Source organism: Podarcis cretensis (assembly GCF_951804945.1).
Source record: "Podarcis cretensis genome assembly, chromosome: 8".
Classification (NCBI taxonomy): domain Eukaryota; kingdom Metazoa; phylum Chordata; class Lepidosauria; order Squamata; family Lacertidae; genus Podarcis; species Podarcis cretensis.
Genome location: NC_137177.1, coordinates 72,192,781 through 72,204,960, shown reverse-complemented (window position 1 = coordinate 72,204,960; position 12,180 = coordinate 72,192,781). Strand labels below are relative to the sequence as shown.

The 12,180-nt window shown below is 44.3% G+C and overlaps 1 protein-coding gene and 1 pseudogene across 4 annotated transcripts in view; one reads left to right on the top strand and one right to left on the bottom strand.

Moving 5' to 3' along the window:
• The window catches only part of PLCH2 (phospholipase C eta 2), a 310,582-nt gene that overhangs the window by 4,899 nt on the left and 293,503 nt on the right, over positions 1–12,180 (top strand). For all 3 annotated transcript variants that reach the window (XM_079986753.1, XM_079986749.1, XM_079986750.1), the window contains exon 2: positions 9,868–10,530. In XM_079986753.1, coding sequence (XP_079842879.1) covers positions 10,443–10,530 — 88 coding nt within the window. In that variant the 5' untranslated portion in view covers positions 9,868–10,442. The remainder of the gene's footprint in view (positions 1–9,867; positions 10,531–12,180) is intronic.
• Positions 2,327–2,842, bottom strand: LOC307223438 (small ribosomal subunit protein uS19 pseudogene; annotated as a pseudogene). Its single transcript has one exon. The product of its transcript is annotated as a small ribosomal subunit protein uS19 pseudogene (transcript).

The following is a 12,180-nucleotide window of genomic DNA, read 5'->3' as shown; positions in this document are numbered from 1 at the left end:
AAACCACTGAGCCTCTTGGGCTTGCCGATCGGAAAGTCGGCAGTTCGAATCCCCGCGACAGGGTGAGCTCCTGTTGTTTGGTTCCATCTCCTGCCAACCTAGTAGTTCAAAAGCACGTCAAAGTGCAAGTAGATAAATAGGTACTGCTCTGGTGGGAACGTAAACGGTGTTTCCGTCCGCTGCTCTGGTTTTGCCAGAAGTGACTTAGTCATGCTAGCCACATGACCTGGAAAAACTGTCTGTGGACAAACACCGGCTCCCTCGGCCTGAAAGCGAGATGAGCACGGCAATCCCAGAGTTGTCCGTGACTGGACTTAACTGTCAGGGGTCCTTTACCTTTACCTTTAAAATTGCTGAAATATACTTAGAGTCCTGTAGTGATTTCATGCTCTTTATTGCAGCTTGTAAAACAGTGATTGGATTGCCCCCCAAACCTCAGGCTTTTATATACATTATTTACACAATGAGTTCCATCTGATTGGCTGATTCTGCTTCCCTCCTGGAGCCTGACTGGTCTTTTCCTGTAAGCCAGTCAGTTGTTGCATTCTAGAATCCCACTTGCCTATTGTTCTAGGATCCAAGCTTGGTACATAACAATTGCAAAGTAAGAAAATGAAAGAAACAATAAAAATACAGTTAAAAAGCATGCGGCATCCAGCACAGTGCATTGCAATTGTAGAAAAATCATGAAGTGGTCCCTCCAAGATCATCAACCATTTTCAATTGGAAAAATGTTTGGGAACCACTATTGTCACTAAGAAGGACCTCTTGCAGACATGTGTTCAAACCTGGAAGTATCATGGGTATATCAGTGCTAAAGATGCTTTTTAAGAGCATCTCCCGATTTCCCCCCAAAAGGCAAGTAAGGCCAACAATGCACCAGAAAACAACCATGCTTGTCACACATGTCAAGGCAGAGGTGAGGCTGCTTTAGATTTTTCTCATGGGTATATAGGAACTGCTTATATATCAGCAAGCTCCTGTATGGCTGTGGGGACATTTGAATGACTTAGAGAGGGACCAGCCTCATGGGAACTGACACTGCGATTTAACTCTTCTCCTGATGTGCTCAAAGACAGACCTCTTTACACCTGATACATATATATATATATTTGTGTGTGTGTATGTGCATGCGTGTGTTAGGACCTACGCATATCTCTTGGCTGTAATTTGTTTAAAGCTGATTTTAATATTGTACATTTAAATTTCTCTAGCCTTCTCTGGGACATCATGGTGAGGAAATCCAACATTATGTTTTCAAAAGGGGGCAGATAAGCCAGACTGTTTGAATCTCCTTGAGGCCATTCTAGGCTTCTTTGGTTGAGTGCATTTTATTGGTTTACATTCTCCTTGAGTTTCCTGCTTAATCATTCAAAACATTCAAGCCTGTTTAGCCACCGTATCTATTCATTTGTATATGCCAATTCTGAATGGAAGCAGTGTTTCTCTAGGTTTCAACCCCTACATATTGCAGGGTGCAGTTTCAGAATAGCTGAAATGCTTTTCAAAGGGCCTCTTTTATGACCATGGAATACCAAGTGGTGAAAGTCTAGTAAATGTGCAGAACAAGGTCATCCTCCCAGCTTTTTTAGGCTGCCATCTTGCTTCCCCAAAATGCTTGAGAAGCTGTACAGTATTTACATTCCTTTGTATAGCCCTGGCTGAATCTTTGCTTTGTGAGACTGAGGAGAATTCATTCCCCTTGAGCCTAAGGAGAGAGAGAATTAATGTTGCCTTGATGATGGTATTCACACACTCTTCAAATTAAAGAAGAATTAGCACAGCACTTCACAGTTTAAATACAGCATGAGGAGAATTAATGCCATTCGAAGCTGATGCTGTTGCTAAGTTGCTTCCAGGCACAAGCAGGAGAAAGTTAGTTCACCTGGGGTCTAAAATACACAAGAGTAGCTTGAAGTCACAGAAGTGATGACTACCCCTGTTGGCAGCTTGTTAGAGCCTTATTTTGTGGAGCAGACTTACAATGAAACTAATTGCAAATTACAGTTTAAAAATTCATGTGCATTTACAGGGCGCAACTTAGAGTGCTGAACAGAAGTACTGAGCCTGTCAAACCGGAAGGTTGACTGGATTGCATAATTGATAGCCTTTGACCCAAGAGCGCCTGTGAGTTCACAAAAGAGCCATCTCCTAGGGTTATAGGCTTCCTGGATGTCTCTGATTTACTTTAGTTATACTGTGCATTCTCCAAGCCATTAATAAAAAGAAATAAAAGTAGAACTATAGTATGTTAAAGAATAACAATGCTAAATCCGGAGAATCTGGAGGTGCACTCCATTGTTTTGTTGTTGTTGTTGTTGGGAAACCCTTTTATTTACATGAGAGAGACAACGCTTCCCAAATCCCCTTACTTCAGAGGAATGAAGTGAGAGGAGTGGGTGGCCCCGATTCCAGGTCGGCCATGCTTAATGGGCTTGTAAGTGATGGAGAAGTCTCCCAAATAGTGGCCAATCATTTCAGGCTTGATTTCCACCTGGTTGAAGGTCTTCCCATTGTACACGCCAGCCATGCTGCCCACCATTTCTGGAAGGATAATCATGTCTCGCAGGTGGGTCTTGACCACTTCTGGCTTCTCCATGGGCAGGGCCTCTTTCTTGGCCTTGCACAGCCACTCAGGGAGGGAGTGCTGCTTGCAGCGCAGGCCGCGGTTGAGCTGCTGGCACTGGCAGGCACTGTACAGCTGCATCAGCTGCTCGTAGGACATGTCGAGGAGCTGGCCAAGGTCAACACCCCGATAGGTGACCTTCCAGAAAGTATGCTTCTTCTTCTGCTCCACTTCCGCCATCTTGGCCGCAGTCTCCTCTGTGCATTCCATTGTTTTTTGAGACAGGCAGATGCCAACAACAACTCCACAGATAATGTTTCTCCTTCTTTTACAAAGTCTGCAATGTATTGCCCTGAACTTTAAAGAGAATTATTGCAAATAACTCACCTGACTCTTTCGTTTCTTCTAACTGCCACAAAAGACTTCCTGAATAATTGCAGAACATTGCTATCATTCATTATCTTTTTTGCTCTGTAGGAATTTCCTCCTAGTAGCCTGCAGCAAACTTTTAACTCTCCCTGTTGCTGACGGGCAGCATCATAGAATGGTAAATAATACTTGCCTCTGTGTATGTGCCTGTAAACTTCACGTGTCTACTACAAAACACAGGGCACCTTGAGCTCCCATTTTTACAAGCTGCTATCATTTTCTTCCTCCTTTGCTTTATGACAAAGGCTTTGCTGTGACAGATAATGAAACCTTACAAATGGATAACTACTGCAACTGCTTTGCTATAAACACAGCTTGTGCAGCGTATGATATGATGGAGTTGGTTTTGAACAGCAGGGAGGGATAAAACACCCCCCTCCTGTCTGTTGATACCAAAGAAACCTAAATGAATTAATGCTCATGTTCCATAACAGTGGAAGCTATTAACCAACAAAGCAATTAAAAAGAGTTCATAATCGACACTGGTGATACATGTATATTAAGTTACCGAGACTTTTGCATAAATTACTAAGGGATGAAATTACACATTATGGTGTTTTCGGTTTTCGTGTTGTTTTTTTTAAAGGCCTGCTTCGTTTGTTGACTTAACATATCTACAGCCTCTTCAATAGCCAAAGTGCTCTGGGAAGGTCACAATAAAATTCCCTTAAAAACAACAAGTTGTAAGCTGGCGTCTGATGAATTTCAGAGGGCAGGGGGAGATCCACAGCCTGGGTGCCACTGTGAAGGTGCTCTTCTCTGGCATCACTGCACAATGAATGTCTCCTGGTTATGGGAAGACATTGAGGAAGGCATCCATGTCCCAGCTTAACACCCGGACAGGTTTATTTGGACAGACACTCCTTCAAGTATGTAAATCTCGAGTTGTCCAAGGCCTTGAAAATTCAGAGGGTAACTATATTGGCAAGCAGTGCAAGTCTTTAAGAACTGGTGTGATATGACACCAACTGGCCACTGTTTAGCGGCAGTCAAGAGTTAGAGGATACAGAGTCTTGAGTTAAGGAACCAGATCTGCTGCTGGGGTTCAGAACAATGAGGCTGATGGACATGAACTCTCAAAATGTCCTTTTGTGCCCATAGGGCCAGAGCTCTGTCCTCGTGCTCAGCTTCCCTGGAGCCTGAGGAGTCGGGCACCTCCCACAAGACCTCACTGGTCCAATGGCACAGGGAGAAAACTAGGAGGGAACCCATTAGAGAGAGGATGAGTGACCATCTTCAGGCCAGAGAGATGAAACTTTAAGAATCCACCGCTATCAACATGGGGATGGAGGCTCAAAAAGGCTTGGGGCTTCTGCACACTCTTCTGCTCTTTTCATGCATGGTCTGTGCTTTAAAGCTCTGTGTCTGGGTGACCTCCCCCCCCCCCGGCTTTCCCTGCAAAAACCCACTCCTTAAAGCTAAGAGCAAACAGCAGTCAAAGGAAAACCCAAATTGATGCTTGTTCCAATTGAGTGCTAAAGAGCAGGTTTTCGTGGGGAAAACTTTGGGGGCACAAAGCACCACATGCTCGGACACAGAACTTTTAAGCGCGGACCTGTGCCTAAAAGAGCAGCGCAAAAGATGAGTGTGGATAAGCCCTTGGTCTGTTCTCAACCTTTGTGGGAGCAAATTGCACCCTTGGTGCTATCCGTGGTCCTGCAACTTTTGAGCCCCTCTGCCACACAGTTTCTGGCATCAGACTTGTTTTTTTTTTTTTTTTTTTAAAGGAGATGCAGCTGTGCAGAGCCTTAATCTGGAATGTGTTCCCAATCTGGAGAGAAGCCACACACCAGTTTCCCATCCGAAATCCACCCTCATTCCTGTCTCCTAGTGTCTGAGTACAGGCATTCCTCACCCCCTTAACACGGGGGTTATGATCCGGGTTCCTGTGCACTTAAATGAAATTGTGTAAAGTAGGGAACACCCTCTAAGCACTCTTCAAATGCTCTCTCTGCTATGCTCTCTTCAATCCATATCAAGTTGGTAGCCCTAATGGTGGGGTTGTCTGCAGTCCCTTTTGGCTTCCTTATGATTTCCCACAAGTACCAGCTGGCCAACAGGCCCAGCTACATCTTCTCCACCAATCAGACACCAAGCGGATGTACCTAGAACCTGAAATGACCCTACAGCTTCCCCCTTCAGTATAAGAAGCCTCAGTGCTGCTAGCCCCAGTTTTGTCAGTGAATAACCAAGCTTCAAAGGAAGAAGCTGCTGGATCAGGCTGATGGCCCAGCTAGCCCAGCATCATGTTCTCACAATGGCCAACCAGATGACTATGGGAAGCCCACAAACACCTAAGCACAACCACGCTCTCCTCACTTGAGCATCTGAGAGTTAAATTCGAAATTCCTGCAGCTGGCTAAGTTTAGGCGAAGTTGAGTAAACACAATCTTCCCTGATGTTGTTATCGTCAAGCATTATAATTTGGACCTGAAAAGGCTTCTGTGTTATCATAAGACTTGAGCATACAGACTTGATTATATATTCTTTCCTTAAGTTTTTGTTTTGTTTTGGAACGGCTGGCACAATCTGTATGTAAATGTTTCTCAAAGCTCGTAGGACCGTAATGGGTTTGTTTTCTTAAAGGAGAAAACCTACTGCATCACCCTGGCATAACTGAACGTGGAGAGGAGATCAGAATTAAGAGCAGCTGCCTTCAATAGATTGCTGCAGGGTGGGGAAAGAGAACAAAGTACGGTAGTTTGTTTTTGGTAACTTGGATTTTTATGGCTGAAGGGGCCCATGTGAAGTAGTATACAGGAAGTCTAGTCTAGTCTAGTCTATATTACACTTGTATCCAACCCTTCCTCACAAAGGAGCCCCAGAAGGTAGACATATCAACAGAAGAAAGTCTAGGAACTGTAGTGCATGCAGGAAACTAGACATACCCAACAGATATTCCACTGTGGGTGTAAAGTAAGAATGCCTCTTGTAAAATGGCCTTTCCCTTAGTCCAAGCTTTCCCAAATGAGAGCAACTTGTGTGTGTTTGAGTAACTGGAAAAATGTGACACCACACCTACAGTGGGGGTGGGTGAGTTGGTTATTGATTTCAGAACGAGTAATGCCTGTGAACATCAACAGATGGCCACCCTTACCTATGGGCCTCTGCCTTGGTTACATTTGCCACGTTTTGCTACTGTAAATTTCTCGAGGTGCATTGTGTCAAAGTGGCTGGAGAGGTGAACATCTGCTTCTGTGTTCTCGTGCTGTTAATTTGTATTCTGGTTTGAGAGAATGATTGGCTGGTTGGTTAGTTTCCCTCCCCCCCCCAACTGTAGCTGGCCCTGTATTTACACATGTGGACGCCAAGTGGTTCAGCTCTGTGGTTAGCAGGCTGTGGCTACGAGAAAAGATAATGCGTTGTTACGGAGCACACATGCTTTACATTAAAGGAGCGCTTTTTTAAAAAAATGTGCAGGACAAGTGTGTTTATTTTAACAGTTTATATGTGCCGAACTTGCTCTATGGGATGGGTTAGCATCTGGCTTGCAGGTGTCACTGAGTCAGTGCTACGGATGTTTCCATGTCCTCAAGCAACCTTGGTTGATAAATCTCACAAACAAATCCAGAAACATAAAGGCATCTAAAGGGGCTTCTCTTCTTAAAAATAGCTCTATTGATCTGACCCTTAGAGCAGTGGTTTGGGAAGTATCTTAACAAACTAGTTAAGGTTCAGCTTTTAAAAATCTGAACTGATTACGCACCTGGCCTGGTGCAATGTTGCCGATGATAACCTTTTCTTCTTCTTCTTCTTCCATGAATTGGTCTAAACACCCTTTCAAAGGTGCCTAAAAGTTGGTGGTCATCACATCATTTTTTGTAGTACAGTTGTACCTCGGGTTACATACGCTTCAGGTTACAGATTCTGCTAACCCAGAAATAGTAACTCAGGTTAAGAATTTTGCTTCAGGATGAGAACAGAAATCACACGGTGGCAGCGCGGTGGCAGTGGGAGGCCCCATTAGCTAAAGTGGTACTTGATGTTAAGAACAGTTTCAGGTTAAGAACAGACCTCCAAAACAAATTAAGATCTTAACCCGAGGTACCACTGTACAGTCATATCTTGGTTTTCGAACACCTTAGTTCTCAAATGTTTTGGCTTCCGAATGCTCCAAACCCGGAAGTGAGTGTCCTGGTTTGCAAACTATTTTTGGAAGCCGAATGTCCGGTGCGGCTTTCGCGGCTTCTGATTGGCTTTCAAAGTATGTTGTTTGGTTTTGATCTCCTGACTTCTGATGTGCTTCTTCATCTCATAACTTGCATATGTTATGTGGTTTCTCTTCCTTCCCCCGCTGCTTCTGTACATGCTATGCATTGCTAATTTACTATGAGAAGATAAGCCGGAGCCGCTCTAAGCCCCTACTAGCCTCTATACGGCAAATGTTGAAACACAAAATGGGCATCTTTACACACAAGTCTCCTAACATTTTCTTTCCACTGATGAAAGAGCAATTGTCTGTTGGGCTGCTGCTGGGTAATTAGATATGCCTCTACATCTTTGTTGGTTGGGACACAAAGGCCTCATTCCTCTTCCCCCAGGCACTGTTGCCTGGAGTCAAGATGGGAAGCTGTGTTTTGAACATGGTTGGTAAGTTGTGCCATTTTTAGGGGGTGAAAAACAATGGCATTAAGGAGAGGTAGGGAAGTATATAGAGCTTTTCATACAAAAGGCCCCAGGTTCAGTTCCTGTTATCTTCAAGTAGGGCTGGGAGAGACTCCCTTTCAGAAATCCTGGGGAGCTGCTGCCAGTCAGTGCTAGATAGACAAATGTTCAGCTTCCCCTGTTCCTAGGTGATGCGAGCAGGAGCTCATCACCTCATCAACAAGGTAACAGATACTAAGGCAGGAGGAGCTCCAACCATCTTAGGAGGTGATGGAGATGTGCTCCCCTTCTTGTGGGATATAGCAGCTATGAAGGATTTGGGAAGGAAGCAGGAAGCAAGCCTCAGCCAAGAGGGAGGAAGGGCGGGATAAACTAACTAACTAACTAACTAACTAACTAACTAACTAACTAAATTTTTAATTATTTACTTAAGGTCTGGAGGCAGCTGGGCTAGAGAGGCTTCTCCTAGTGCTCAGCTGGGTGTTTGAAAGCGGAGCTGAGGAGGAAGAGAGCTCCCATCTTGACAGAACCACGTATCCTGCATTCTCTTGTCAAATCCTTCTGCTACTCCTTTCACTTGACTTTGCAATTCTATTGTCGCTTGTTCATAAACATTTTGCATTTTGGGGGGTGGGGGATTCCCAAGTGGTGAGTTCAAGTCAACACACTCTTTTTATCTCTCTCTCTCCTCCCAACCTGTCCCAGTTCTGAATCTTAGCTGACCCCTTGACTTATTTGTTGGAAGCTGCCCAGAGTGGCTGGGGCAAGCCACCCAGATGAGCAGGGTACAAATAATAAGCCCCCTTATTGTTGTTATAAGCCCCCTTATCTCCCTTTCAGCAGCCCCCTACGACTCCTCCCCATCCCTGGGCCCTGTGTGATGTTTGAAAATGCAGCATTTGGAGACCAAATAAGAAGCTCCCCCCCGCCCCCCCGGGGATGGCAAGAATTGGGAGTTGGTATAACGATCTCTCTCCACCCACCCCTGGTGCTCAGAGAACTGCTATTGTTACAACTTGGCTCCAACCCCCCATTTGGAAAACACTCCTGTTTGGGATGGGCGCTTGAACTGCAATACTTCATTCCGATGGAATCTCCTGCTTGAGAACAAACCCTTAAGCAAACAGTTGACTGTGCTGACAAATCCCTTGGGATTTGCCCTTCCCCGTCCCTGCCTCCTTCTGTGGCATCCTAGGTAGGCAGATGCACACCTGGAGATACAGGCAAGATGTGTGGGTGCAGAATAGGGACTGGGGGGAAGGAAATAAATTCAATCTAGCCCGCATTTTAACGGCAAACCCACCCATGTACACGTCCTGAAACAATTTGCGAACAGAAAAACAGCTATCCTTTGAAATTGCGCTCACAGCAATGTGAATGAGTTAGCAGGGCAGGATACTAATACAGTGCTACCTCAGGTTACAGACTCTGCTAACCCAGAAATAGTACCTCGGGTTAAGAACTTTGCTTCAGGGTGAGAACAGAAATCGCTTGGCAGCGGCAATGTGAATGAGTTAGCAGGGCAGAATACTAATACAGTGGTACCTCAGGTTACAGATGCTTCAGGTTACAGACACTTCAGGTTACAGACTCTGCTAACCCAGAAATAGTACCTCAGGTTAAGAACTTTGCTTCAGGATGAGAACAGAAATGGCAGCAGCGGGAGGCCCCATTAGCTAAAGTGGTGCTTCAGGTTAAGAACAGTTTCAGGTTAAGAACGGACCTCCAGAACGAATTAAGTTCTTAACCCGAGGTACCACTGTATTTAAACAAATTAATACTATATTGGGGCAGGGGGGATTGTGAGAGATTAAGGTGGCAGTTTACACCTGGAGTGAATCCCGGGCTAGAACTTTGGAAAGGGAGAGGAGTTTTGCTTCTTGATGGGTAACTGGGAAGACTCTTGCCTGAATACTTTCTCTCCGGTCTCTCCACAACTGAAAGGGACTAGAGATTGTAAGAAGAGTTAAGAATTAAAGGAAAGGTCCCTAAGATAAACCGAAATAGGTCACCCCTCAGGAGTCCACCTTTTTGTTACAACATCAGTTCTGTAGCCCTGATTCTTCCGAAGAACTCTGTGACTTTTGAGAGTTCTATTTAAGAAGCTGCTATCCTTTTCACCACATAATAGTCTCTCCCACAGAGACATAACAGGCAAAAGAAGTGTAGTGTAGATAATAAAAAGGTAGCCATTTTTAAAAAGATAAAGAACATATTTATGAAATGCCCGAATGAGCAATGCTGATGCATTTTTGTTTTGTTCACAGGTGTGCAACTTGACCCAGGGGAAAGGGGGAAAAGAAGAAGAAAGCTTTGCATTTAAATACCCAGTGAACACACACAGTACTCAAAGGCCTCTGGTTTGGAAGACAATGACAATGTGACCTTTTGTTACTGCCCACTCATGAGTTTTCGCCCTCCTAAGAGGAAGATCGTGGCAGAGAATAGCACTGACGAAAGACACTAGGCTTGTTGAATCCTGGGCTGCTGATATTTTGAAGGAAGCTTTTATCCAGCTGTTGGGAGATTGCCTTTCACTTAGCTTCAGGAGAACCAATTGCTCAGTGTGCAGAAAATCCCTGGTTCCCTCTCTGATATCTTCAATTAGAAGTCTTTCTGATACAGGGTCAGGAAATACCAGAACAGACAATACTGGGCTTAATTGGACCAATGGGCATGAAATAGCTTTCTAAAATCAATTCCAGTGGATTATGTTACTGCTAGAACTGATTTTCATATACCTGAAGTTTCCTGGTGGTGTCTCCTGACAACTGCATACACTCATATCTTGAACGGGTTGAGAAAGACCAGATCTTCTTTGCTTCTGGCAACTCTGGAAGCCATGCTGGCTGATTTGGGGCAACCGGAAGATTCCTTGTCAGGAAGCATAAACTGCCAGCATTTCCTTTCCACAAATGTCATCACAGTAGGTAAGTCAAACAGAACTTTCTGTTGTATGCCTATAAACTACCATTTGTCTGTGGAGAAGCAAAGACTGCCTCCAGGACTTACTTATGTGTAGATTGGGTGGCCTCCCGCCATGTTCAGGTTGTCGAAGTGCCACAAATGACTTGTGTTAGTGTTCTGAGGGCTGATGGAGGGGTGATGCTAGTAATAATTTTAACTACATCTGGGCTATCGACTTCTGTGGACATAATTGTAAAGCTGTTGCATTATACACTGTGGTTTTGTTTAGTTCTTGATTTTGGAGCTGGAAGAGAAACATTTTGTTCTGCTGTTGCACAGGAGGTTCCATGGCGCTTTCTGTTTCCAGAAGAGATTCCATAAGCATTGTGGAAGCACAATGTTGCATTTGGCTTTAATTTTCTTTCTTGGTGCTCTATAGCACAAGGTATGAAATAGCACAGAAGATTCATTTTTCCACATGTGGAACTTTGTCTGTTTTTGGACTACAGTTCCCACCATCACTGACCACTGGTCCTGCTAGCTAGGGATGATGGGTAGTTGTAGTCCAATAACAGCTAGAGAACCGAGGCCTTAACTCCATGTCCTTTTGCCTTACAAGCTGCAGATGACTGATGTGAGATTGGGCCTTCTCAGATTAGATGCCCAGATTGTGGAAAGACCTCTCCAGACATCCTTTTTTAGGTGATTTGTGCTCATTGATGGTATTGGAGTGGTCATATGTGATCTTGCTTTCAATACTGTTTGCACCTGTTTGCAAAAGTTTCAAGGTGGACATGCTGCTTTGTTCCCTGTTTGTGCATGTCCTGCAACTTGCTTCAGAAATCTTGTAAGCATTCCAAGTTTTTTTCCTTGTTCTTTTGTTGTGCTGTAGTGCAAAAGTGGTCCTCTGAACAGCAGTAATATTGGTAACATTGGAGAATGATCACAGAACAACCAGTGAAGTGGAATGATGTGTGGATGGTCCCTTTTGAGTTTTAGATGAGCTGCTATGACTTCTTTCTGCTTGTTCTGACTGTGGGCACAGAATAATTTTAACCCCGCCCCCCTTTAGCTGATTAGGAGTGTTTTCACTGATTCCATCTTGCACTTAGTTTTGATTGCAATTTTACTTATTTTTGGACTATATTTCTTATCAGACATGTATTTATTATTTTAAGCTGCCTTTGGGATGGCAATTTAGGGCCTGAAAAGCAGAGTGTAAAAAGAAACAGGTGGGAACTGCAAGAAAACGCTGCTACATGGAATGCTCTTCCATGATGTCCCATTCCATTCTCCCTCCCTGTTGGTTTTCTGTCTGAGTGTACTTAGTCCTGTGTGGGCTGCTTTGGGGGTTTGTTTTGTTTTTTTGGGTGCTTCTACATCTCTAAGGTTCCCCCAACCTTGCTGGTATCTCCCTCTTGTACATGGTTGGGGCAGTTTTGGATTGTGCAACTCATGCTGGAAACAGAAGGAATGATCTCTCTCTATAGAGCGTGTTCTTATGAAGGGTTGTATCCAGTGCTCATCCAGCTCTTGGCAAACCCATTAATGGCTGTGGCTAAATGAGACTCATTACATTCACTCTGTGTAGGACTGAGTTGGATACAACCCACAGGTGTTTGTCTGTTTTTTTGTTCTTTTGCTTGCCTGATTAATGCATGGAGGCTATGATT